Below are 27,277 nucleotides of genomic sequence, written 5' to 3'. Positions count from 1 at the left end.
GGAGATGGTGAAAATATTTGCTAAATGTTATATTTGGAAAAAAGGTGGGAATTTAAGGAGATGGGACCTGGATAAACTGAAAGAACCAGAGGTTGTACAGAGTTTCGGGGAGAGCATAAGGGAACAATTGACAGGAATGGGGGAAAGAAATACAGTAGAAGAAGAATGGGTAGCTCTGAGGGATGAAGTAGTGAAGGCAGCAGAGGATCAAGTAGGTAAAAAGACGAGGGCTAATAGAAATTCTTGGGTAACAGAAGAAATATTGAATTTAATTGATGAAAGGAGAAAATATAAAAATGCAGTAAATGAAGCAGGCAAAAAGGAATACAAACGTCTCAAAAATGAGATCGACAGGAAGTGCAAAATGGCTAGGCAGGGATGGCTAGAGGACAAATGTAAGGATGTAGAGGCTTGTCTCACTAGGGGTAAGATAGATACTGCCTACAGGAAAATTAAAGAGACCTTTGGAGAGAAGAGAACCACTTGTATGAATATCAAGAGCACAGATGGAAACCCAGTTCTAAGCAAAGAAGGGAAGGCAGAAAGGTGGAAGGAGTATATAGAGGGTTTATACAAGGGTGATGTACTTGAGGACAATATTATGGAAATGGAAGAGGATGAAGACGAAATGGGAGATAAGATACTGTGTGAAGAGTTTGACAGAGCACTGAAAGATCTGAGTCGAAACAAGGCCCCGGGAGTAGACAACATTCCATTAGAACTACTGATGGCCTTGGGAGAGCCAGTCATGACAAAACTCTACCATCTGATGAGCAAGATGTATGAGACAGGCGAAATACCCTCAGACTTCAAGAAGAATACAATAATTCCAATCCCAAAGAAAGCAGGTGTTGACAGATGTGAAAATTACCGAACTATCAGTTTAATAAGTCACAGCTGCAAAATACTAACGCGAATTCTTTACAGACGAATGGAAAAATTAGTAGAAGCGGACCTCGGGGAAGATCAGTTTGGATTCCGTAGAAATGTTGGAACACATGAGGCAATACTAACCTTACGACTTATCTTAGAAGAAAGATTAAGGAAAGGCAAACCCACGTTTCTAGCATTTGTAGACTTAGAGAAAGCTTTTGACAACATTAACTGGAATACTCTCTTTCAGATTCTGAAGGTGGCAGGGGTAAAATACAGGGAGCGAAAGGCTATTTACAATTTGTACAGAAACCAGATGGCAGTTATAAGAGTCGAGGGGCATGAAAGGGAATCAGTGGTTGGGAAAGGAGTGAGACAGGGTTGTAGCCTCTCCCCGATGTTATTCAATCTGTATATTGAGCAAGCAGTAAAGGAAACAAAAGAAAAATTTGGAGTAGGTATTAAAATTCATGGAGAAGAAGTAAAAACTTTGAGGTTCGCTGATGACATTGTGATTCTGTGAGAGACAGCAAAGGACTTGGAAGAGCAGTTGAATGGAATGGACAGTGTCTTGAAAGGAGGATATAAGATGAACATCAACAAAAGCAAAACGAGGATAATGGAATGTAGTCAAATTAAATCGGGTGATGCTGAGGGGATTAGATTAGAAAATGAGACACTTAAAGTAGTAAAGGAGTTTTGCTATTTGGGGAGTAAAATAACTGATGATGGTCGAAGTAGAGAGGATATAAAATGTAGACTGGCAATGGCAAGGAAATCGTTTCTGAAGAAGAGAAATTTGTTAACATCGAGTATAGATTTAAGTGTCAGGAAGTCGTTTCTGAAAGTATTTGTATGGAGTGTAGCCATGTATGGAAGTGAAACATGGACGATAACCAGTTTGGACAAGAAGAGAATAGAAGCTTTCGAAATGTGGTGCTACAGAAGAATGCTGAAGATAAGGTGGGTAGATCACGTAACTACTGAGGAGGTATTGAATAGGATTGGGGAGAAGAGAAGTTTGTGGCACAACTTGACTAGAAGAAGGAATCGGTTGGTAGGACGAGTTTTGAGACATCAAGGGATCACAAATTTAGCATTGGAGGGCAGCGTGGAGGGTAAAAATCTCAGAGGGAGACCAAGAGATCAATACAGTAAGCAGATTCAGAAGGATGTAGGTTGCAGTAGGTACTGGGAGATGAAGAAGCTTGCACAGGATAGAGTAACATGGAGAGCTGCATCGAACCAGTCTCAGGACTGAAGACCACAACAACAACAACATATTTGGATGGTAGTGCTGTTTAGCAGTGCAACACTGACAGTTAAAAAGAAAGAAAAGAGATGTTTACAAAGTTTTGAAAGGTGGAAGTGGAGAAGAATGCTTAAGGTGAAGTGAACTGACAAACTTAAGAATGGAGAAGTAATGACAAAAATAGTATAAAAGAGGAGATTATTGAAAGTGTTCAGCAAAAGGAAAGAGATATTGCCTGGGACACATGCCATTGAAAAATTGTCTACAGAAAGAATTATAGAGGGAAATGCAGAAGGAACCAGAACCACAGAAAGAGAATTGGAACTTGAAATGGATGAACATACAAACGGATAAAGGAAGATGCTTAGAACAGGGTGCAATGGAATGCCTTCAATTAAAATCTGTTGTAAGACAGATACACTAAAGAAAAAACGAAGAGATTGCAATACCAAGATAGGGTCAATATCCTTGTAAAAATTATTTACAGGCAAATAAAGCTACTACTATTACTAGTAGTAAACATGTGAGAGTGCCTTGAGAAAGTCAATCATATCTATCACCAGGGCTAGGGCTTCAACTCCATCTTCCCGAACACTAAGATGGGGAATTTCCAGCCCCAAAAACGACTTTCATCACTCAATTCAGTATTCTATCCCACAATTTCATGGGTTAAGATGTTGGATATCCTGCCTAAAAACTTATCATCATCATCATCCAGTGCAGCATTCCATCATTCACCCTACAAAATATTCTAGTCCATCCTTGTGTTAACCCTATACCCAACACCGTGCCATATGGGTCAGTCCCTTGTGGACAAATCATGGGTAAAATCTGTCATACAGTCCCACTTACAGTCTCCTACCATAATCCAGTCTCAGGTATTTCCTCTCCTATAAAATCTAGGGTCACTCACAAAAACAGCAACCTTATACACCACATGAGCTGCAATTAGTGTGCAGCATTCTACATGGCATGTTAACTAATCATCTATCCATCTGCATGAATTACGACAGCCAAACTGTAGCTAAATGCAAATTCATGTTCCCTTCATAGCATTTTCGTTTTGCATGTTGGTATTCCGGTTGCTATGGGTTTATTTATTGATTGTTATTTTTTATTTGTAGTTCCCTGTTGCTATCTGAGTTGTCATTTGGAGATAGTGAGTGGAGCTATGGACAGTAGTAAATGGAATGCCAAGCGGAGAAATCAAAACATTTCCAACGTATTCATCTGTATGAGTTCAGCAGATGGGTGACAGTAGCAAAGGCAGCCAGAAACATTTGCACCCTGTATGGGGATAATGCCACTGAACAAAGTACGGCAAGAAAATGGTGTTCACATTTTAAGGAGGATTTTTTTGACATTAATGACTCCATGTTCAGGAAGACCTTCAGAGTTTGATGATCTAAATACATTTATCCACAATGATTCATGTTGGTGTACTCGAGAACTGGTAAATGTGATGAACTGTGATCATTATGGGAAATGATGCCTTTGTGCTAATGTAAGAGAAAGTAAGGAATGGATGAGCCCAAAAAAGCAGCATTCACAAAAGATAATTTTATGTATCTCATGGAACAGCGATGGTGTGGTGTACTACAAATTGCTTCCCTAAGGTGTAACATCATTGGTGGTATTTACAGTCAACAACTGATACTTCCTGCAGAAGCAATCCAAGAAAACTGACCAGAAAGACTGCATGAAGTGTTGTTACTCCTTGACAATGTGCACCTGCATTCTGCTAGACTGACAGAAAACACTATAGAGAAGTTGTGTTGGGAAGTCTTACTGCACCGACCTTATTCACCTGACCTTGTGCCCTTAGATTCTCACCTTTTCTGCTCTCTATCAAACAACCTTCAAGGAACTTCCTTTCCGCATGAAATTGTGCTCCAAACATGACTCGGCAAGTTCTCCACTTCAAAACCATGTGATTTCTACAGTTGGGGAATTGAAAAGTGGTGGCAGATGGTTGTAAATAGTGAAGGAGACTATATTATTGATGACTAAAATCTGTGCCATGTGTATCTGTTGTGTTTATTAAACTTTTAGAAAAATGCTACAAACTTATGCACCAAACTAATAGTAATACATAAAGTAAAATTGTTTCCTTAAGATAAAATGTGAAATCTATATGAGGAATCCACACTGCTACCTGGCTTGATCTGGTCTTCTTTATGGTTATTTCAATAATAGCTGTAGTGTTCCCAGCCCATCATTTTTGACATGAGGACACAAATTATATTATTTGTTGTGTGAAACTGTGGTTAGTTCAGCCATCAGTGAGTGTTGCAAGTGACTAGGGGCACATAAACTTGCTCTCATTAAATCAGCAATTAAAAGTGCTTAAAGCTGGATACCATTTCTATTCATTTCATGAACTGGATGTTAATATGAGACCTTCATTCATCAAATGGAACACTGACTGCTCCACTAAACGCATGGAATATCTTTATGCAACCTTTAATTCTGGTGTAACACCCCACTCACTTGTCCAGTCTCCACATTTTATAGCAAGAACATCTTAAAAGAGATCTGGGAAGGCGTTCACACAGCAAAATTCTGCTGTCTGAGTAAAAGTAAGTATAAGTAAATAGAATATGCAAAAGGTTGCATTCCACTGTGAGTCCTGTGATGCCCATTTATACCTTCACCCTCACTTTTCCATTCCGATATTTTCTCCACCACTCCATCTTGCACTTATTACGCTTCCTCCCACAATCCTACTTCTCCTATGAATCTAACCCTTTTCAGTTCTCATTTTGTGACTTCCACAGACAGAGGACCACTTGTCTCTCCCTCTACTGTGCCACTCATTAACTCCTCATCATCTCTTTGTTCCCCACAGCTTAAAGCCTTTCAGCTATTACTTCTTCCCTCTACTTACACTGGATAAATAATGGTAGCTCAAAAGCCAGATAAGTCTCTGCGATTTTGTGTGTTTCTTGCATTATGTGAATGATATATTTCTTTATCGCTTCCACACTGAAAATTCCATTAATAATTAGGGAAAAGCAAAACTGTTTTAAAAAAGATGCAGTGTATCACTGTTTCAGAAAAGAAGTGCTGAATCTATGGGACTATACACACTAAAAAGCCAAACAATGTCATAACAAGAATTTAATTATTATCACAATTTAAACTTGAATTCACATCATGATTCCTTGATGTGCTGGTTTAGGGCTGATAGGTGCAAACCATGCTATGTTTCCGTATCAGTTGTTGCTAAACTGATGCAGTGATACTTGATTCAGAGTTTCTGGTCTGGACCCTAAGCTACATTAGCGGCCTGGATTAAATTCCAGGTGTGTCTATACAACCTTTTGTGGACTGGGGAATGGGGTAATTGTTGCAGATTTTTGAAAAGAACAGACTGTTTGCCAGCACCAGACACTATTCTCTCTTTTCCTTTTATCTCCACAAACACAAATAAAGCAGTCTACTTTCCTTCCATTTATTACAAAAAATAATCATTCAAGTATTCGAACATTTTACTTTAAAATTAAAAATGTAAAATGAATATTTCTTAAGAGCACAATGAATCCAAGAAATCAGTTTTACATATTTGTTTGATAGCAGCAAGAGCTGATAGCTACAAATAATTAATATTTCTTAAAAGACATCATAGTCGCCGTTGACTGTTTATACAGTCAACGGCGACTATGACGTCTTTTAAGGAATATTATATGACTGTGAATCCCAATCATGAGAAGTTAAACAAATAATTAAGTTTACTGTCAAGTCACAATAATAGACTAGTTAAACTACCTTTAGGCTGAGAGCAAATACTCAGTAACTTGTAAATGGGCATATATAAAACCATTGTTGAAGAATTAATCAGGCAAAGCATTCTTAGATTTTTATGTATTTGTGCTGTTCCACGGCTAACTACGGCTTTAAATTACACAGTTTATGAGCAGGTTACTGACAAGCATAATGCAGTCTCCATTTTATGCACAAAAATGGCTTCCTCTCATGTTAAATCAGTGTCTGGAGGTAAAATAGTCCCCCATTTGGATCTCCGGTGGGAGGGGGGGGGGGGGGGGGGGGGAACAACTCAAAAGGAGGCAAAAATTCAAAACGAGAATTGGTACCTGGAATGTTAGAACTCTGCCACAAGCAGGAAAACTAGAAAACCTTAAAAGAGAGATGGAAAAGAATCATATGGACCTCGTAGGAGTTGCTGAGGTAAGATGGAATGGACATGGAGAGTTGCAGCCAGATGAACATGTGTTGTACTACTCAGGAGGAGAAGTAAAAGGAATGAATGGAGTAGGAATGATTATGACAAAGGAATTGGCTAAATGTGTGGAATATGTAGACTATGCAAATGACTGGGTTATTGGAGTAAGGCTGAAAGGAGCACGAAAAGATTTACTGATTGTCCAGGTGTATATGCCAACTTCAGAACATGATGACCAAATTGTAGAGGAAACATATAATGTAATAGAGAGAATAATGGACGAAAATAAAAAATGCTGCAAAAGAGTAATGGGAGACTGGAACACCATTGTGGGAAAAGGGAAAGAGGGAAACATAGTAGGCAGTCATGGTCTTGGAAAGAGAAATGATAGAGGTGAATGGCTAATTGACTTCTGCAGGGAAAGGTAGCTGATAGCGACAAACACATGGTTCAAGAACCACAAGAGGAGGCTCTACACTTGGAAATCACCAGGGGATAAATACAGAAACCAAATCGATTTTATACTGGTAGAAGAAAGATACAGGAATGGAATCAAGAAGGTACACACATTACCAGGTGCAGATATTAATAGCGACCACAACTTACTTATGGCAGAAATAGAAATAAGAATGAAAAAACTTAAGAAGGTGGCCATGGTGAAGAAGTGGGATCTAGAGAAGATAAGATCCAACAAAGAACAAATTACAGAAATGCTGTCTCGGGAGTTCCTCAACACATTACGACACAAAGAACCACCTCATAATGCCAACGAGTACTGGAATATGCTGAAAGAAGGAATCATTAAAGCAGGACAGCAAAATATAGGATATGTAAAAGGGAAAAGGCCAAAAAAAAAAAACATGGGTCACACAAGAAATGATTTCCAAGATGGAGGAGAGAAGAAAATTGAAAAACAAGTGCACTGAAGATGCAAGAAAGACATACCGAAGGTTAAATAATGAACTCCGAAGAGAAACAGAACAGGCTAGGAAAAAATGGCTAAAAGAGGAATGTGATGAAATTGAAGAGCTGGACAGGAAGGGAAGATACGACCTACTATACAACAGAGTAAAGACTATGACATGGGAACAAAACAGAGCAGGAAGTGCTACTATGGAAATTTTGAGTAAAGACGAAGAGGTAGTGTACAAAGATCGTGACGATGTCCTCCAGAGATGGGAAGAATATCTAAAAGAGCCATATGACACAAATAGCAAACCAGAAACTCTGGAACTTGAATCACACAACATGTAAGTGATGACGAGAAAGGATCAACCATCATAATGATAGAAGTAGAGTCTGCCATAGCTGCAATGAAAAATGGCAAAGCGGTAGGTATAGATACGATACTGGGAGAAATATTAAAATGCTTGAACCAATATGGAATAAGAGAAATATTGAGATTATGTAATAAAATACATGATAGTGGCGAATGGCCTGAGCACTATCCGACAACAGTAATGATTCCATTACCGAAAAAACAAGGAACTAAGAAATGCAGCGAGCACAGGACAATCAGCCTCATTTCACATGCACCGAAAGTGATGTTAAGAATAATTAATACAAGACTTGAAAAAGTAATGGAGGAGAATCTCGGCGAGGAGCAGTTTGGCTTTAGACGGAATACGGGCACCGAAGATGCAATAGGGTTCCTACGAATCTTGGGAGAAAGGTTTATTGAAAAAGGAAGAGACCTATGTATGTGCTTCATCGATCTAGAAAAGGCATCTGACAATGTGGTTTGGGACAAGCTGGCGACTATAATGAGGGAAAAGAGAGTGGACTGGAAAACCAGAATACTTGTAAACTCATTATATCTTAATCAAAAAATTTCAGTTAAAGTGAGAGGAGAAAGTACAAACTGGATTGGACTAGGAAAAGGAGTAAGACAAGGATGCTCTTTTCAACCTCTACTTGGAAAATATGATTGACCAATGCCCATTAGATGACAAAGGCGTAGAAAGTGGAGGAAGAAGAGTAGGGTGTTTGAGGTTTGCTGGTGACATGGTCCTTCTAGCCACAGAGGAAAAAGAATTACAGGATTTGGTGGACACCATTGAAACTAACGGAAAAAAATATGGAATGAAAATTAACACAAATAAAACAAAAGTATTGGCACTAGGAGGAAATAAGGAAATAAAAATTATGCTGAGTGGAGAAATACTAGAACAGGTGCAAAATTCTAATTATCTTGGAAGCAGGATAGACACCGACTGGAAGTGCACCACAGAAATTAAAACAAGGATAGCAATGGCAAAAGAGGCGTTTTATAAGAAAAGCAGAATTTTCTGCAGCGGTCTGGACAGAGAACTCAGGAAGAGACTCATAAAATGTCTTGTGTGGAGTGTTCTTCTATATGGCACTGAAACATGGACTATGAGGAAGAAAGACAGAGAAAGGCTGGAGGCTTTTGAGATCTGGACATGGCGGAGGATGGAAAAAGTAAGTTGGATGGACAGAGTAAAAAATGAAGAGATATTGAGAAGAGTGGGAGAGAAAAGACAGTTACTAGATGTAATAAAGAGAAGAAAAAGAAATTGGATTGGGCATATATTAAGAAAGAATGACGGACTGATCAAAACAGTTTTAGAAGGTTATGTAGAAGGGAAAAGGAAGCGAGGAAGGAAGAGATTCCAGATACTGGATGACATGATGGACGATACAACATACAGCAGCCTTAAGAAGGAAGCAATGGATCGCAGAAAATGGAGAGGCAAAGGACCTGCTAATATAGCAGATAACTGATGATGATGACTGACAAGTTAATTACAAATAACCTTCTATGCGAATATCTGACATGTAACTGTAGGTATCACATTACTCTCACTGTTCTCATAAAAATGAGAGACAATCTGAAAGTATCACATACTGACAAAAAGGGAAGAATTCATGCTTTTCAGATATTAGAACAGGTTTTACAGATTTTAATAACCTTCTTGGCAAACTCATAAATCTGTTTTTCTCTCTCTTGTGAGCTCTCTCAAGGTGATGTGCAACTGATCCTGTTGTATTAGAAAAGATGCCAACTTCTTGTAAATTTCAGAACAACCATGGCACAATATAATAACATTATCAGTGCTAAGGCAATAATTAGTTTCTGTTGTATGCATTAATGCAACGTCTACCATTTTGTCTCACATTATTTGGATGAAATACTGAAAGACACAGAAACTGGTACCTCAAAATCACTAGTAAATCGCACATTATAAAGCAAAAGAGGTTATGAAATAAAAGTACCGGCTACAAAAAGTCTAATTTAAATACCTAGACACTAATAATACAAAACTGATCAAAAATAGGCTAATTATTTGTAAAATAATGATCATCAGAACCTTTGTCTGATGTCCCAGCAGCTGTAAGGATGTTACAAGTGGAAGCATTACATCACTTTGGATAACCATGTGTGCAAAAAGCAACAGATGCTTGGAGTGATAAAAGAAAACACAAAATATATATTACATGATTACACACAGTATCTGTCATATGAGACACAAGTATTTTAGAATTGTTCTCAATCTTCAATGCATTCAGGAGAGTAAAGAACATGAAATGACACCTATATCAAACATCGGACTTAATTTGAGGAAGAAGTTTCTGAAACTGTACGTCTGGAGCACAGCACTGTGTGGTAGTGAAACATGGAGTGTGGGAAAACTGGAACAGAAGAGGATCGAAGCATTTGGGATGTGATGATACAGACAAATGTTGAAAATTAGGAGGACTGATAAGCTAACAAATGGGGAGGTTCTGCATGGAATTAGAGAGGACAGAGATATGTGGAAAACACTGACAAGGAGAAGGGACAGGATGACAGGACATCTGTTAAGACATCAGGAATGACTTCCAGGGTACTGGAGAGAGCTGTAGAGGGCAAATACTGTAGAGGAAGACAGAGACTGGAATACATTCAGCAAATAATTTAAGACATAGGTTGCATGTGCTATTCTGAGATGAAGAGGTTGGCACAGGAGAGGAATCTGCGGTGGACCGCATCAAACCAGTCAGAAGACTGATTACTCAAAAAAGAGGTGTCAAAAGACAGAACAATCTTAGAGAAATGTATACTTGAATGTGAGAAATCAAATTCCACTTGTCAAGATAGAAACCAGTATATGACCAACAGTAAACATCAGAATAGCATCAATTGTATGGTATTAACTGTAGACACCATGATGAAATGTGCTGAAGGCTGTAACAAAACAGATTCTGGTGGCAACATGTTAACGTCTTAAGACACTTAACGTTACTCACAATGTACCTGAATTCCTGGAAATGTAGTAGTGTCTCTCTCCTTATATTCCATAGTGTATATATATCTGGGTTAGCTGTTAGAAGCTGCCCAATTGCTTCAAGAAGCTCCTCATCCAATTCATCATTCTTGCGCTAAAAAATAAATTAATCAGTTAAAAGTTCTTACTATATTCAAATTAATTATGTCAATAGAAGGTAATGTGATATTCTAACAAACTTTTTTTTCCATTTCAGTAATACCAAAAACTTTATAAGAATACAGGTATTTACTTTGTTAGTATAGGTATATACTAATGTTAACTTTACTTTTAATAACTTTAATACAGAGGTACACACCACCTCAGACAACATAACTTTCTATGCAATAAATAGAATTTTAAAATCATACACAAAACACTGAATCAATGTGACAAGGCTACCAGAAGCTATACAAAGAGACTGCTCTGTGCCTTTCATAGCAACTAAATTACATTATTTGCTTTAATGATGTTACCAGATTATAAGTTTTATGTGCTACCCAGGGATTACAACATTAAGTACCCTAAAAAGAAATTACTAATGTTGCAGATGCCCTTCAAACAGGTGCCTGTTGCATACCAATGTAAATACATTTCCTGTCTACAACTGTATAAGGAGTGTTCTGCCATTTTTGAGTCAGGCACTCACTATCAATATTTCCTCTTCCAATATTTCAACTGAATAACTCCCAGTCATTGTCAAGAAAGTTAACAACTGTCACTGTTTGGACTTGTCAATGGATTGATGGTTTTCAACCAAAATATCTGAAAAGAAAGTAATGCTGAAATTTCCTCACAGATTAAAATTGTGTAGCAGACCAGGATTCAACCATGGAACTATTGCCTTTCATGCCCAAGTGCTCTACTGGTCAAGTTATTCAATCACGATCCACAGACTACCCTTATAGACTCATCTATTATCTTTCAAACTACACAGAAGTTCACCTGTACATCTTGCGGGACTAGCACTCCTTTCTTCCAGGAATTACACTACCAAATGAGGTTTTCAGGAATCTGTACTGAAAAAGGGAACTAGTGTTTTTAGAATTTTTGTGTGTCCATTGTTAAACCACTTATATTCCCATTATCAGCTATTACAATATTGATGACATTGGGGAGGACTGGAATGTAAGGTAGGAAACGAAGTTCAAGATTAGGATACCACACAATGTGTTTGAATATATCCCTAATTTCTGCTTCAATTATTTTTTCGAAAATCAAGAAAAAATTTCATAAAGAAATGCTACATCATAATTCGGTGATTCACAGACACTTCCACTCATTTGTCTTAGAAACCTGCAAGCTACTCTCATTATGATTACTTCAAATTCACAGTCACTCAGTGCATTGTCATGAAACTATTTGTGTGTAGGACGATGACTGCTGATCACACAGATTCATACTAGAGCTATTAAGCAGCCCTCTCATGCTCAATATTATTGACAATAATATTGTGCCCATATACTGCACTGAACTGCAAGGCCAAGAACAGCACAACAATATTGCAAAATATATTGGCAGTAACGTAATCTTGCAGAGTAACCATGTAGCCAATGGATTATCACATTACAGGTGCCCAAATCATTATTAAGCCCCACCACATTTTACTTTTGGTACATAAACTTGGCTAGAAGTTGGGAACAAAACAAGATTCATCTGACCAAATTACATTCGTCCATTGCTCCATAGTCCAAGTTTTATGGCTCTGACAATTTTTTTTTTTCTCTTATGGAAAATTGCATCACTGGTGAGTGGTTTTGGAAATCCAGTTTTCCCTGCAATTCCCTTCTTATAGAGCTCCCTTTGTGTGTGGTTTTTTGACAGAGCTTGCAAGTGCAACATTCAGTTCTGTAGTGACTTTTGCAGCTCTCATCCTCCATCCTCTTATTTTTCGTCACAATCCTCTTCAAGTACCCACGGTCATGATCACTCAGCACAAACTTTTGTCCACACTGTGATACAGCGGATGATGTTTTTCTGGTGTTCCTGTATGTGGTATATAAATCTTTGGTACGGTGCCTCTTGAAACGCCATGGTTCACGAAGCATCCACCATAAGAGCACCAAAAATTCGCCCATCTTCAAATTCTCATGGGTCATTCCATGTCAGTTCAACCAGGGGCTCCAGCTCATAGTCTCATATTTGACTGAAATTCAGTACACTAATTCTACCATGTGTGGAACACTCATGTACAAAGTATTAGTTTCCCCTGTCAATTAGTTCCAGAATTATGACTTGTGAAAGAAGGTGGCGCGACCCGGAAATTGCAACCTGCATCTGGCAATCTAACTTCAGGTCTTAATAACTTTGGAACTATTCCACACAGTCAAGTGATATTTTTACAACCCAGTAACATCCATTTAGAGAACACACTCCATGAATCAAACCACCAACAACATATTTCTGAGGGAAAACAAAAAATTCCAAAATATGATCAAAACAAAATGTAATACATTAAAAGGTACATATTGTAGGTGCCCTCTATGCCAAATATAATTCACTGAAAAAGGGTATAAATTTTTTGTGGTAAGCTTAATGTGGCCTAAACACACACAGAACTCATCATGCCCATATCAGTCACAAAAACTGAGTTACATGCACATGAATATACAAAACTTTGAAAAATTACCTGAAAAACATGGATTTTCAAAGTGTGGTAGCACAAAAGGGACAAGTGGTATCCAAGCCAAAGTTCACACACTGCATAAGTAGACCATAATATAATATGTGGCAAAATTTCAACTTATTATTGCAAGGCATTTGTGTACAATAAAAGTTGACAGAGATGTATTTGGTTACATTTCTTTTAACACGATTTAGCAAGTAATAGTGATGATGCAGACAGTTTGTTTCAGATAAAGCTGCAGCAATTGTTGGGAATCATTAGGCAACAGTAAGTTAAAGAATGGTAGTTTTCAGGGACAGAATGAGTCATTGTTAGGCAGTAACAACAAAGGAAACAAGCAACAATTACACATTACTCATGTTTTTAAGATTCTAGTTCAGACTGGTCAGTACTGTTGTGGAAAGTCAGTATGGAGGCAGAAGAGTGTACTAGTGGTGCTTTTGTTCAAACAAGTTGCAGTATTGGTAGAGCACAAGCATCTGAATTTCATAAAACAACATATGGAACAAAATGTGGCATTCGCTTTGTACTGTACGATCTGGATGAATCGGACCAAGATTTGTTGCTATGGAGATCCGAGATACACCCTGTGGGCACAAGAAGTACAGTTTCAGGAAACTTAAATGTTTGTTTTCATCATATGAAAGTGTTTCTGAATAAGTATTCTTTCCTACAAGAAGTTGTTTTGATCCATTTCGGATTCATAAGAAGATGGTGAAGTGTAGCCTCAGAGAAATTGATATACTGTTCCAGAGCTCCCCACTCCCAAATTCACTCTCTCTTACCCATAGGTGATCTCTACAAGGTTATTATTACTAATTTAAAACTGTCAGTGACTATACCAGCAGCCTCAAAGTTCTGTTCTTCATACAAAAAATCTGCATCCAGTTTAAGGGGCTCCGGAAAGGCTCAAAATCATGAAAAGTTCAATTTTTACTTTTTTGCGGTTTCTGAATCTGCAGACTATTACCTTTTAATAGATATATAATTTATTCAATTCCGAAGACTACAACTATTTTTAAATTTTTTTTGAAATGTGTTCTACATGGGCGTGACCCACTGTGGCGCTGTTAAACTGCTGTCAAATGGTGTTATTATTAACGTCCGTGTTCATCAGGTACATTTTAGTGATGTGAGATAAAGTATGTGTTGTGGCTAACCTGTGATGGTTCAATATATATCGCTGGTGTGATTGTCGATTGTTTCATGTTTATTTACTCTGTCGTTATCTCGAAAATATTCGTAATTAATTCTGTTTCTTGAGTCTCTGTTTTGTTGAAGTATAATAATGAGTAAAAGTAAAGTTATTAGAAATCCTCTGAAGGCTTTTCAGAAAAGGAGAAATGTTGGAAAGCCAAAGGTATGTGTTATTACTGTAAACAATAAAGACGATAACCAAGTGAGTGAACCTAACCTCTCAAGTACACCTGCCCATAGCAGTCAAAGTGGGAAAGAAAATACTTCACAGAAGATGCTTGGTTCAATGAGTGAAAACTATGAATGTTTTATGGGCCAATCGGATGTGAATGAAATATTTGATATGTCGGTTCTCAAAGGAATTTTTTCAAACTGTGTAAGATGTATTCATTGTAGTGAAGTTGGTCTGGAACTGTCCATAATAAAGCACGTAGGACTTGCTAGTGAAATACAACTGAAATGTGATAAGTGTTCATACATGACCACCTTTTGGAACAGTGTTGCAGTAACTGCAACTGAAGAAAATGGTAGCAAAATCTACGAACACAACAACGAGCGATGCTTGCTTTACACAAGGAACGCCTTCGGGCTGCATACAGGGCTGTAAAGAGTCTAGAAATACAAGCAAGAGTAAACAGGAGGAGGAACAAGAGGAAGCTGGAGGAGGAGTTTGCAGAGGATGAAGATAATCCATCCTATGGACCTGGAATGCACTAAAAAGTTAATCCAATCTTTGTCGCTCGATTCCCAAAACTTTTATTTTCTCATACTAATTACATGTATTCTAAGGATCTTCCAAACATATTTGTTTCAAACTTTCAGTAAATGTTACACAGTACCTTCTGCATAATTTAACACAGCCTTTTTCCAAAAAACTGTATATTTTTGAATATATAAATAAAAAATTGCAAAAAAATGTTGTGAATTTTCATTACAATTGAAAAAAAAAAAAATCTTTAATAACTGAACTAAAATTTTGTAAAATCCCTGTGTTAAGTTGTAGCCCATATTCCAATAAATAATCTGTAAAAAGTTCAACTTCCTACCTCAAATACTTTGTGAGGAAAGATGCAATTTATAAGCGTTATTTTAACATTGCAAGTATAGGGCGTTCTGGAGCCCCTTGATAACAGAGCAACTGAGTGACTGGTTAACATACGAGGGGCATTCAATAAGAAAGACAACTCATTCAGGATTCCAGTACACCATATTATTCCCCACTCTTCTGGCTACAAAGCTCAATTTTTCAAAATAATTCCTATCTATTCAATGCAATGGCCTTAGTGGGAAGGCCTACATGCCCGCACGGTACAACTCTATTGGGCAACGTTGGAGCCAACATCTTGCTGCAACAATAATTTCCCCACGTACTGTTTCCCGTGAAGTGTATCTTTCATTGAGCCAAACAGATGAAAGTCAGAAGTGAGAGTTACGGGCTGTAGGGTGGATGAGGAAGAGCAGTCCAATGAAGTTCTGTGAGCTCCTCTTGGGTGTGTGGACTTGTGTGAGGCCTTGCGTTGTCATTGAGAAGGAGAAGTTCATTAGCATTTTTGTGGTGACAAACACACTGAAGCCACTTCTTCAATTTCCTGGTGGTCGAATAAGACACCTTTGAATCCCTCAACCTTTGGAATGAGTGTCTTCAGCATCAAGGTATTTGTTTGTGACCCATCAATCACCTCGAATTAGAGAGTCTGTACAGTCCAACATTGTGAGAGTCACAGCTGTATGCAGGTGGCTGTCACACAGGAGATCGAACAGGTTTCTGTGACCTTGTTGCGATGATGACAGATGTTTCGCTCAATGACTTATTATGAATTTGTTCCCTGTCCAGTCTCTTAGTCATTCAACAAGCACCTATGAATATCTAGGGTGCTCTGGTTTTCCACCAAAAGAAACTCAATGACAGGTTTTGGCTTGAAATGCAGCTCCATTACAGATGCCATTTTGAAGGTTATGTATAGCGCCACCAGCTGTCCGAACTTCATGAAACTATCAGGGCTGAAGTGGGAATATTCTACAATGTGCCACAGCAAACTCTGCATTTTTTCAATTGAAACTGGCCAAGAAAAAAAAGGTGTAGCATTACTGATTGAATGCCCCTCACAGATTACCACATCACCTCATATGTGCAAATTTTCTGTACTAACTATTTGCTGTATTGCATTTAAATAATTTAACAACTGCAAATTCACTCTCTGTAGCCCAATGTTCACACAAACAAGAAATATCAAACTTACTCTTTAGTCCAAAATGATTTACCATATATTATTAATCATTTACTCATTGAGTGTTCAGACAGCAGACTTTCAGATTGCAACTGTTATTCCCTTAAGACTGTACATTATGTTGAGGTGCTAAACAACCTTTTACACTGCTGTTACTTATCTCACAGGCTTCTTCCTCCCACTGACTTCAATTAAAAAGTCATTTAGATATAGAGGAGGCACTGCTTTTAACTCACACATGACATTTGACACTGTTTGTCCTACCTTCTACCTCCTGCCATGCAACGCCAAAACATACCAAAACACTGGTTATTGGCTCATTTCCTGGGTTGTAGTTGCAAAACTGCTGGCAAGGTGTAAATGCTGAGCCAGTGGGTGTCTGGGTGTTGGCAAGCACCTGGTTTTCCACATCAGGTCTTGCATCACCACAATTTCTTAATGGGGTTTGTTTGCTGCGATGCACGCCTTCAGAAAATAAACTTTAACCTCCTCTATGCCTACTGAATTCTCACTTTTTAATTTTAGTATTGTCTTCCTCAGTTCATGCTATGTTATGGGAAACAGTGTCACTGTGCTTACTGTTTAAGTCGCTGTGGGTGTTACGTGTGTTTTAGGAAGATTTTGTTGCAACACATGATCCTCCACCTTTAAGGAAATTCTACAGTAGCATCTTGCACATTCATATGATGATAGCTCTATGCAGTGTATTTCAATGTTTTCACACCATTGATCTGTACTGAATACCACCGAGTTGTTCAGTGGCTATAATTCAACTTCAAGCTGAAGTACTTTATTTTTAACATACTGCACATTTTTTCTACCTTTCAGGTACACAATGAAGAAAACTCTGAACCAGTTGAGATACTTTTGAGGGACATGAGCCTGTTGCTACAATTTATCCTAAAAGAGGCCTGGTGCTCATACACATGACAATAGGTATTTGACCTTGTGTGGCCCTACACTCACATGCCGTACTCTCACTAATCAAATCCACCAACCTCCCTTTCTCCGTCCGGTTGAGGTACAGACCTCGCTTAGTGTAGTCCCATCTCCCAATAATCAAACAATGGAGAATCCAGGATGGAATGTAACAATATTATGAAAAGGAAAGTTGCCCCTCACCATATAGCAGAGATGCTGAGTCGCAGATAGGCACAACAAAAAGACTGTCATAAATAAAGCTTTCTGTCAGTAAGGCCCTCGTCAAAAATAGATGACACACACACATACACACACACACACACACACACACACACACACACACACACACACACGACTGCAGTCTCAGGCAACTAAAACCAGACTCAGTTTACACACACACACTCGTGCAAATGCAAGTCACACGCACGACTGCAGTCTTGGGCAACTGAAACCACAATCAGTTTCAGTTGCCTGAGACTGCAGTCATGTGTGTGAGCCGTGTGTGTGTGTGTGTGTGTGTGTCATCTATTTTTGACGAAGGCCTTACAGGCCGAAAGCTTTATTTGTGACAGTCTCTTTTTGTTGTGCCTATCTGCGACTCAGTATCCCATCTCCCAATAGTCATTCAAGAACTTCATATAGGCGACATGATGCCATGAATAAAAGCCAGTTTTAACTGACCTCTAAACTACATTTCCTCCTACTCCATGTTATATGCTGGCATTATACCTCTTGTTGTTGCTACAGTCTTCTATATTGCTAAATAAAAATTACATCCTGTGATCTTCTCTGTTTTATCACATCAAAATAAAATGAATCTTCAGGGAACAAGAGAAAGAAACCAACTCTAAACTCTATTAATTGCTGAAAAAATTTATTTCACATTTATTACTTCCATTTCTATTTTTGTTGTAGTGTCTACTTTGAGATAGAAACCTTCATGGTGGGCACATCTTAATCACATTTTATAGCCTGCTTGGATGAATCGTTTAGGATGGGGTGAAATTTTGTCTTTACTATGAACATAGACATCTGTTGCCGTTTCCAGTTCCAATTAAAGGCTTCTGAATGTGTGACTGTGTTATGCTTCAAAGTACATCACTGTAAATACAAGAGGAAATTATCAAGGGTTATAACAGACACTACCCTCACATTTTTGTAAGTTCAACACACATGCAAAGAGAGAGGGAAAAATAAGGTCTTTTAGTCAAAAGTGTGAGGAATGATATGGTGTATTGGAATCCCAAATAAAACCAACCTGTTTTGAGGGGGGAAAAATGTGCCGCATTACTTATTGAATGCCCCTTGTATGTTAACTAATCACACAGTTGCTCTGTTATTAAACTAAACAGAGATCTTTTGTGTGAAGAACATAACTTCAAACCTGCTGGTATAGTTATTGACAGTTTTAAATTAGCAATAAAATCCTTGTAGAGGTTACCAAAGGATATTATCAGTGCGTATCATTAATATCTTCCTGGAAAAATTGGACATGCTGTTATATGAATTTAGAGAGGCTAAATGGATGTGTTATGACACTGTAACATGTGGAGATCTGAATATATAACAACTCCCCGCCCCAGCCTCCTCCTTACCCCCACCCAGTTGCCATTTCCATCATGCACCGGTGCTGCTGTCTAAGACTCCAGTCATGTGTGTGACTTGCGTTTGTGTGAGTGTGCGTATGTGTATCTATCGTTGACGAAGGCTCAAGGCCGAAAGCTTTAATTGTGAGAGTCTTTTTACTGTGCCATCTGCGACTCAGCATCACCGCTATATGGTAAGTAGCAACTTTCCTCCTCATAATATTGTTACATTCCATTCTGGATTTTCCACTGTTTGATTCGAACACATAAACATAGTGTCACAAAAATGAAAAATCTACTAAGACAGAGATCATGCCTTCCCTGACAATATTTTCTTACACTTTGTCAATTTTCAAGGTACAGAAGTACGAAGTGACGAGACAGTACTTCCATTTTCAGATCCTAATTCTGTATCTTTAAAATGTAGCAGTAGGTTCCCTATTGATAAGAACAACATAAATAGCCCTGCCCTGAAAGTTATTATCAGACCTGTCATTGATGATAAAATTATCAGTCTTTGTTAAGTCTCTTGCTGACAAAATCTGGTTTGGCCAGTGTTATGGTGATGTACGGTTTGTTAGCCATGATAACATTTGACAAGTTTTGAAGCATTTTTTATATAATTTAATGACAACATTCATGTAAAGAAATGCAAAGTAACTGACAAAGGCTTCAAAACCAAAGTTCCAAACAGACAAATACATGGAATACTAAACAGCTGACAAATCTGAAAAATCAAACAGTGTTGTTGTACAACATATTTAATAGTCTGAAAATTGACCATGGCAGCTTGATCTGACTATGTTGCACTTAGGAATGTGTATAAGGAAGCCATCATGGAAGATAAAAAAGTACACAAGTGCAGCAGTATTGATAATTGCACCAGCAAGTGGAAAGCTGCATGGAAACTAATAAATAGTGTTGCCAAAAACAGAAGAAACAATTAATTAATATCTGTTCCCAAAAATTCAATGATTTTTTTTTATTAAATCAGTTGAAAAAGTAGGAAATTCTGTTATCAAACCTAATATGAGTTTATCAGAGTTACTTTTTTAAAAATGTTTGTAGATCATCACCAAATAAAAGTATGTTTACCTTCTCTGAGGTCTCGCCTAGTTTCGTTCTAAGAATAGTAAAACAGATGAAATCGTAAAACAGTGAAGATGCACAAGACATATCTTGCAACCAGCTAAAGAAATTAATTGATTTTATTGTGTAGCCCTCAACATATTGTTTAAAAAAGTATATATCCAAGGGTATTTTCCTTATGAACTTGAAATGTCTAGGATAGTTCCAGTATATTAAGAGAGATATATGGACTCACCTTCGAGTTACAGACCAATTTCCACAGTCCCAACATTTTCTAGATTATTTGAATGTATTATTTACCAACAGTTATATGTTTATTTTGAAAATTTAGGAAAAATTTCAACTGTTGATGCTATATACTCTGTAGTCAAATACCTAATTTGAGTTTCTGAGGACAAAGGGCTTCCGTCAAGTCACTTTTTGTGACCTAAGCAAAGCCTTTCACTGTGTAGGGCGTACACAACTTCTAGGCAAAATGGCATTAATGATGGCACCCTAAAACTATTAAAATCTTATCTACAGAACTATAGGCAAGTTGTTTGTGTTGGTAAAGGAATGTCCAGTATAGAACAAGTGAAGGTAGATGTTCCACTGGAACCTGTACTGCGCCCTTTCCTGCTCCTAATAATGATTAATGACCTGCCATTATTTATTAAATCCAGTACAGCACTATACACAGACAATACCACTTTTCTTCACAGTAGAATTGATTTTAGTAATCTTTAAACTTGTGTTGCAAAGTCAATTGCTCTAGCATCCTACTCGTTTAAAGCAAATGGACTCTTGCTAAATGAAAACAAAACACAGCAGATAGTTTTTAGTCTAAAAGACAAGCTTCCATCAGACAATTCACTTTATGTACAATACGTACAATATATTAGTGGTAAGACACACTCTCTCTCTCTCTCTCTCTCTCTCTCTCTCTCTCTCTCTCTCTCTCTCTCTCTCTCTCCCACACACACACACACACACACACACACTGCTTTGACACCCATGATGGAATTTGCCAAATGTAACACAAAACTGTAGTGCTGGTAACTAGTCTGTTGTTCCTTTTAAATTATCAACTGCATTATATCATACGAGTGAGATTGTCGGCCTAATGACAATATCATTATCACTATTATTACTAATCAGTTGCAACTAGACTTGTGTATTCAAGCTGACTGTCCAGTCATGCTGCGCATGTTGTGTTGGCCCTGGGCAACAACTGACTACCACCAGGGCCCCACACTGCCTCTGTGCATTGTACTGGCTTCAATTACAAGAGGAGGTGCACTTCTGCTTGACACAACACCAAGGCAGTACAATGCACTGCTGAGCAAGGTTGCTGTCACGCTTTATTGATGAAAAGCGTTGGCTTCAGCACACCATTGCCAGCCCATCCTAGCCAGATGCTACTGCCCCCCCCCCCTCCCCCCACCTACTGTAGATGTAATAAATATTTGTCATCACTGGTTGCCTTCATCTTCTGCATTGGCTGCTTTCATCTTCTGCGCCTACTCCCCCATCCATCAGAGAACCACTTGCCTGCACTCAGTCCACACATTTAGACAACATAATAAATGAGTCCTTTAGTTCATGTATTTTCCCAAAGTATTTAAAGCACAGGAGTTGTGCCCTTACTACAGAAATATAATGTGGACAGCAATGAAAACCACAGGCCAGTTTCATTAAAGTCTGATTTTCTCAAAAAAAATCTGAATCAATCACAAAAGACAGTTACACTAATAAATACAACCTGTTTAGCGAAGCACACTCTGGTTTCCGAAGTGGGAGAGGTACGATATCAGCCATAACTGAATTCACAAATGTGCCACTTGAAGGTCTTGACAAAGATGACTGTGTTACGAGCACGTTCTTAAACTTGTGTATGGATCTGACACTGCTGACCACCAAATACTAAACAAGTTACAAGCACTAGGTGTAAAAGCAACAGCAAATGAGTAGTTCCAGTAAAACAGAGTGAAAAAAGATAGTGAAAAAAATAGTTCACGTGTCTGCTTATGACAATTGTGCAGTAAAATAACTATCAGACAAGAAACATATGAACATAGGCCATCCTCGGGGTAGTGCATTGGATCCAATTAAATTTTCAATATTTATGAAAGACATGTGGCACAGTATAACACATGAAAAAAAAAAAAAAATTCTCTTTGCTGATGACAGCAACACAATCACTGATTAAACACCAGAACTCTTATCAAAGAAAGCAACTGAAACCCTCAAGAAAGTTCATAACATGGCAGCATGTAATAAGTTAATAGTGAATATTAAGAAAACAAAGAGTGTGCACTTCAGCAAAAAGAGGGAAAATAATTCGGTCACATTAACCCTTTGCACTCCGTTATTCAGACACATGGCACCTCTGTGCACTCTTACTTAAATTGCAGCCACCTAGATGGCAAGCATACCACAGAGAACAGAGTGAGTCTCTTCGTGAATACAATGAAGCTACTGGTCAAATATTTGGGAATACATTAAAACAAACAGCGCTCCTTCATTTAAACATAATTACATAAGCATTACAAGGCTGATATTTTTTGAAACTCTCCAGGGTGGTCTGTTTCCATCATCATCTCACTCAAATGAATCACTGTCATCATCAAAATCACTGTCACTCTCTTTTTCACTCGGACATTCCTCTAAAAGATCTACACTCTCTTCCTTAGAAAAGACTGAGCGTGAAGAACTAGCACATATTAACTTGAAAATAACAATTACAGCTTTTCGCTAAACACAACTGCTACAGTTTGACACCAAGTTAACACAAGTTTCCCTAGATGGCAGTACTATGCAGCATGGATGCTTAGTGTCATATGAGGCTTGACACCAGAGTGGAAACCAAATTTGCAATGATATGAGCGCCACTCACTGTTGGACTGGAATAGATCAAGCAGTTTGAGAGAGAGACTGTATGGCATTATTGTCTGGAAGATCCTGGTTGGGGTTGTTCAGCTGCCTGGTGCAAGTCTCTCCATCTGACATCACATTAGCAACTTTCATAAATTTGTGATGAAGGTGAAATGAAATTATTAGGACAACACAGACACCCCATACCTGTGCAAAGACAATCTCCAGCCTGGCTGGGAATTGATACCAGGACCCCATGACCCAAGTGGCAGCGACACCATTAGACCATGCGCCGTATGATGTGAACACATTAAGCATCAAATGGTTCCCAGTCTTTGATCACAATATAAAATCCTTAAACAATGACTGGGATGAGGATAAGATTAGAATAATTACTGCACGCACAGAGGCATTCAAACAATCACTCTACCCATGCTCCTTACGTGAATAGAACAGGAAGAAATCTTAATAACTGGTAAAATGGGACATACACTCTGCCATGCACCTCATGGTGATTTGCAGAGTATAGATATAGAAGCAAATATATTGACATCATCTGTGTGTTATGGAAAGTCAGATAATTAACTCGAGGTAGGTGTTAAGAGTTATCATTATTTTAAACTTGATGTGGGTTCAGAATAGCTCATCTCATATCTGAAGAAAGTTGCTGTTACCAGCTGAACATAAGGTTTGCAGAAGCCTTGGTGGATATGTGGCTGGCAAAATCAAAATTTACTTCAAAAGAGAAAAAGAAAAATATACAATACATTGGGTAAAATTGCTTAAGAACCTGCATGGGGTATTTCACAAAGACTTAAAGGTGCTGGACTGTTTTTATATGCTGTTAATTCAATTGACTTTCACCCATAATTTACAACTTCCCAGGAGTGCAGTGATGCATTAAACATGAAAACGGCATCCGGCCAATATTCACAGGTGCATGTCATTCAGTTTAACATGTCAAACAATAAAAAAGCCATGATGTAATTTAACAATATCGTGAAAAGGATGGTTGCAACTCACCATACAATGGATATGCTGAGTCACAGACAGGCACAACAAAAACACTGTCAGAAGATGAGCTTTTGGCAGAAAGCTCGTTTTCTGAACGTGTCTTCATTGTACCTATCTGCGACTCAGCATCTCCACTATATGGTAACAACCGTTCTTTTCAGTCCAACATGTAATAGGTACATGAACTGGTCTAGTGTCTAGTGTCAATATGTGACAGTACCGTGGATAAAACATACAAATATGTTAGAAATAATGGTAGGCATGGAATCATTGATGGGCAGTTGTCATAATCAGTACAACATTGCATATCTTCAAATCAGCACCAGTAGTGTGTCATGATAGCAAAGAGAGATTTTCAAATTCACTGTGGAGTAGTGGTTCATGCAGAATGAAGGTTATTTCCACTGAACCACCAGCATGACCATTACAGTAAAGACTGAACAAATTGTACAAACGGGATCACCTGGCCCAAAACAGATTTCTCTAAGATGGGTTGTACTCATAATGGTCAACACTTTAATCCCTTCCGGTCTTGCAAACATATTCAGAAGATCTGCATACCCCTTTGAGATAGGAAAGCCTGATTAGTATTTAATGTCATGTAAACACAGATTATATGCCAGAAATAATGGCAAAGCAAATAACATACTATGAAACTATTCACAGAATACAATATTAGGAACCAAAAAGTACACATGTAATAATGTTTTATAATGTTTACATCAGTGCTATTTGTGGGGAGTTTCAGAATGAAGAAGAAGAAGATGATTATGATGATGATGAAGAAGAAGAGAAGAAACACTGATGAAAGCAATATAGTCAGTGAAACAAGTTTGGGAAAAATAAAATAAACAAAAACACAAGTGTTTTGCGTCAAGGTGGACCCACAATATCAAGTTGTTAAGCAATGAGCTATTGGAGTAACACAAAGTTGCACTGGGAATGACGAGGGAAGGAAACTGGCCATTTCCTTTTCAAACAAACCACTGCACAATATGCCTTAATCAGAATTAGAAAAACCACAGCAAACCTAAATCTGGATAGAAGAATGGGCACTAGAAACCCATTCGTCCCAAGAGAGAGTCCAGTGTCTTGAACATTGCATCCCCTCTCTCAGTTCAACCCCTTACTGACATGCAGTCACAGATAATACAGTAACATTTCTTGTAATTATGTCGTTCACAATGTTGCTCTGTATTCAGTTCAGTTTTTTACTATATCATGTAAACGAAAATTTACGCATATACTCTGTATTTTCTATGTGGAGCGCATGACTTGGACCACAACTTTACTATCAGTTGGTTCCTGTCTTATATACTGCAGTAACTGCACGCAGGTAAATCTGATATAAATTATTAGTGTTCACAGATGGCCGTATTTCTTGCTCAAATATTTATGTCACAGCTTAAGTGGCAGAGTGCTTACCTTCCCTAATATCAATATCAAAGCGGCAAATAAATATTTAATTGCTACAGAGACGACATGAAAATGGAAAATTCAGTAACGTTACCTTCCTGAAAACTTTCTCCATTCCAGCACGGTAAAGTTTAACTTTTTTTTCTCGTTCCTTCCGCTTTATTTCTTGCTGTTCTGCAGTTGTTCGCGTCTTGACGCGGCCGTGCTACAATTAAATTTAGATGTCAAAAACCCTTATTTCTATAAGAAGTGGGGAGAAAAGAAAACCAGCAAAATCAGTTTACCATTCTGTATGATGATTATTCTACGGTGTTCCTTAAATTCAGACCTCTGCTGCTAACCCATATACACGTTTTCCAATTACGGCTTCAAACACCACACCCCCTTAACTTTGTTGCTCTATTGTTATTTTGCCCAGCATCCCTATCAAGCACCTGGCACTAAACGCCTAAAAGTCGAATATTAGACGATTCGCATCGAAGTGGGGTATCGATTTGCAGAAATATCAAATAAACGACGGTCGAGATTGTACTCCGGAAACACATTCGACTGTATCGGGCCTGTCGGCTATATAATAACGAGCTAAACACACACCCACGTACACACACCCACATATTCCCCGCACCCCCCCACGCACTTCGTATATCTTCCCCCCATCTACCCTTGGCTGTGGTTTGACATCTCCGCGCCAACTTTTTAGTGCACTGTTTTAAGTGAGTGTTCAGTGTTGTTCGTCTTTTCCGAAGTGTTGCGAACATCTCTCGCGAACAGAAACCAGACTGTGGACGTGTTTTTTTAATTGTCTGTCTGACTATTCTACTTGTCTGCTTCCTGTGTATTTTATTAACATCGCCCCTTTGTTTTATGTTTTACCTTCCACAATTTTCCGCCATTTTACACTTTAAGTCACCGTTTTTATCGCCTGCTTTTATTGTTATTGTCTTCTTCTTCTTTAAAAATTCTGTAGGCTGAAGAGCGGCGTATCAAGCTGCTGCCACCTCGCTCCCTTTGGGGGGAATCAAAATTCAATAAAGGGGAAAAAACACAAGCGAAGAGTCGCAGCAATCCATCGCATGCGACATCACCTGCAATGTGTCACTCGCCACGAAACTCAAATACGAGCAATTTGCCAAGTAATTTCAATCAGTATGACGAACGCTACTGTGTCGAGAGGTCCCGCTGTGGGAAATTAACTGCCTTATTTAGCAGCAGTTGCAATTGATTTCCGTTTCCTCAAGAACGCGCGCAAAAAATAAATTTAAAATAAAAGTAAATTATAATTCATTGAATCTTTTTTTCAACGCTTTCTTGAATTCTTTTAGGTTACTATACACATTATATTAAATTTTTCACTGTCAATAAGTGGATTGTGTACATCTTTCCAGTGAGGTAATACAACTCGTATTACATTTATTAACCCTCAATTCCTTTTTTATTCATTACTTTATGGTCAAATTGCACGTATTTACACATTTGTTTGTAATCTTGATGTGCCTAGAGAGATGATGTCGATAACAGTAACTTTTGTTATATTCGCGCGAGGTGGCGCAGTGAGTAGCACACAGGACTCGCATTCGGGAGGACCACGGTTCAAACCCGCCTCCATCCATCTCGAATTAGGTTTTACATGATTTCCCTAAATCGCTCCAGGCAAATGTCGGGATGGTTCCTTTGAAAGGAAACGGTCGATTTCCTTCCCCATTCCTGACACAAACCGAGCTTGTGCTCCATCTCTAATGATCCCGACGTCGGCGGGACGTTAAACCCAACC

General features: G+C 38.3%; 1 protein-coding gene across 1 annotated transcript in view; it reads right to left on the bottom strand.

The window, feature by feature from the left end:
• The window catches only part of LOC124596377 (geranylgeranyl transferase type-2 subunit alpha), an 80,707-nt gene extending 54,723 nt beyond the window's left edge, over positions 1-25,984 (bottom strand). Inside the window, exons 1-3 of the mRNA XM_047135492.1 lie at positions 25,791-25,984; positions 25,601-25,711; positions 10,567-10,691 (exon numbers count right to left, since the gene is read on the bottom strand). Of these exons, the coding sequence (XP_046991448.1) occupies positions 10,567-10,691; positions 25,601-25,711; positions 25,791-25,793 (239 nt within the window). The 5' untranslated portion in view covers positions 25,794-25,984. The remainder of the gene's footprint in view (positions 1-10,566; positions 10,692-25,600; positions 25,712-25,790) is intronic.
• Between the last annotated feature and the right edge of the window lie 1,293 nt (positions 25,985-27,277).

Source organism: Schistocerca americana, chromosome 2, assembly GCF_021461395.2.
Source record: "Schistocerca americana isolate TAMUIC-IGC-003095 chromosome 2, iqSchAmer2.1, whole genome shotgun sequence".
In the NCBI taxonomy this organism is placed as follows: domain Eukaryota; kingdom Metazoa; phylum Arthropoda; class Insecta; order Orthoptera; family Acrididae; genus Schistocerca; species Schistocerca americana.
This window is presented reverse-complemented; position numbering and strand designations above follow the sequence as displayed.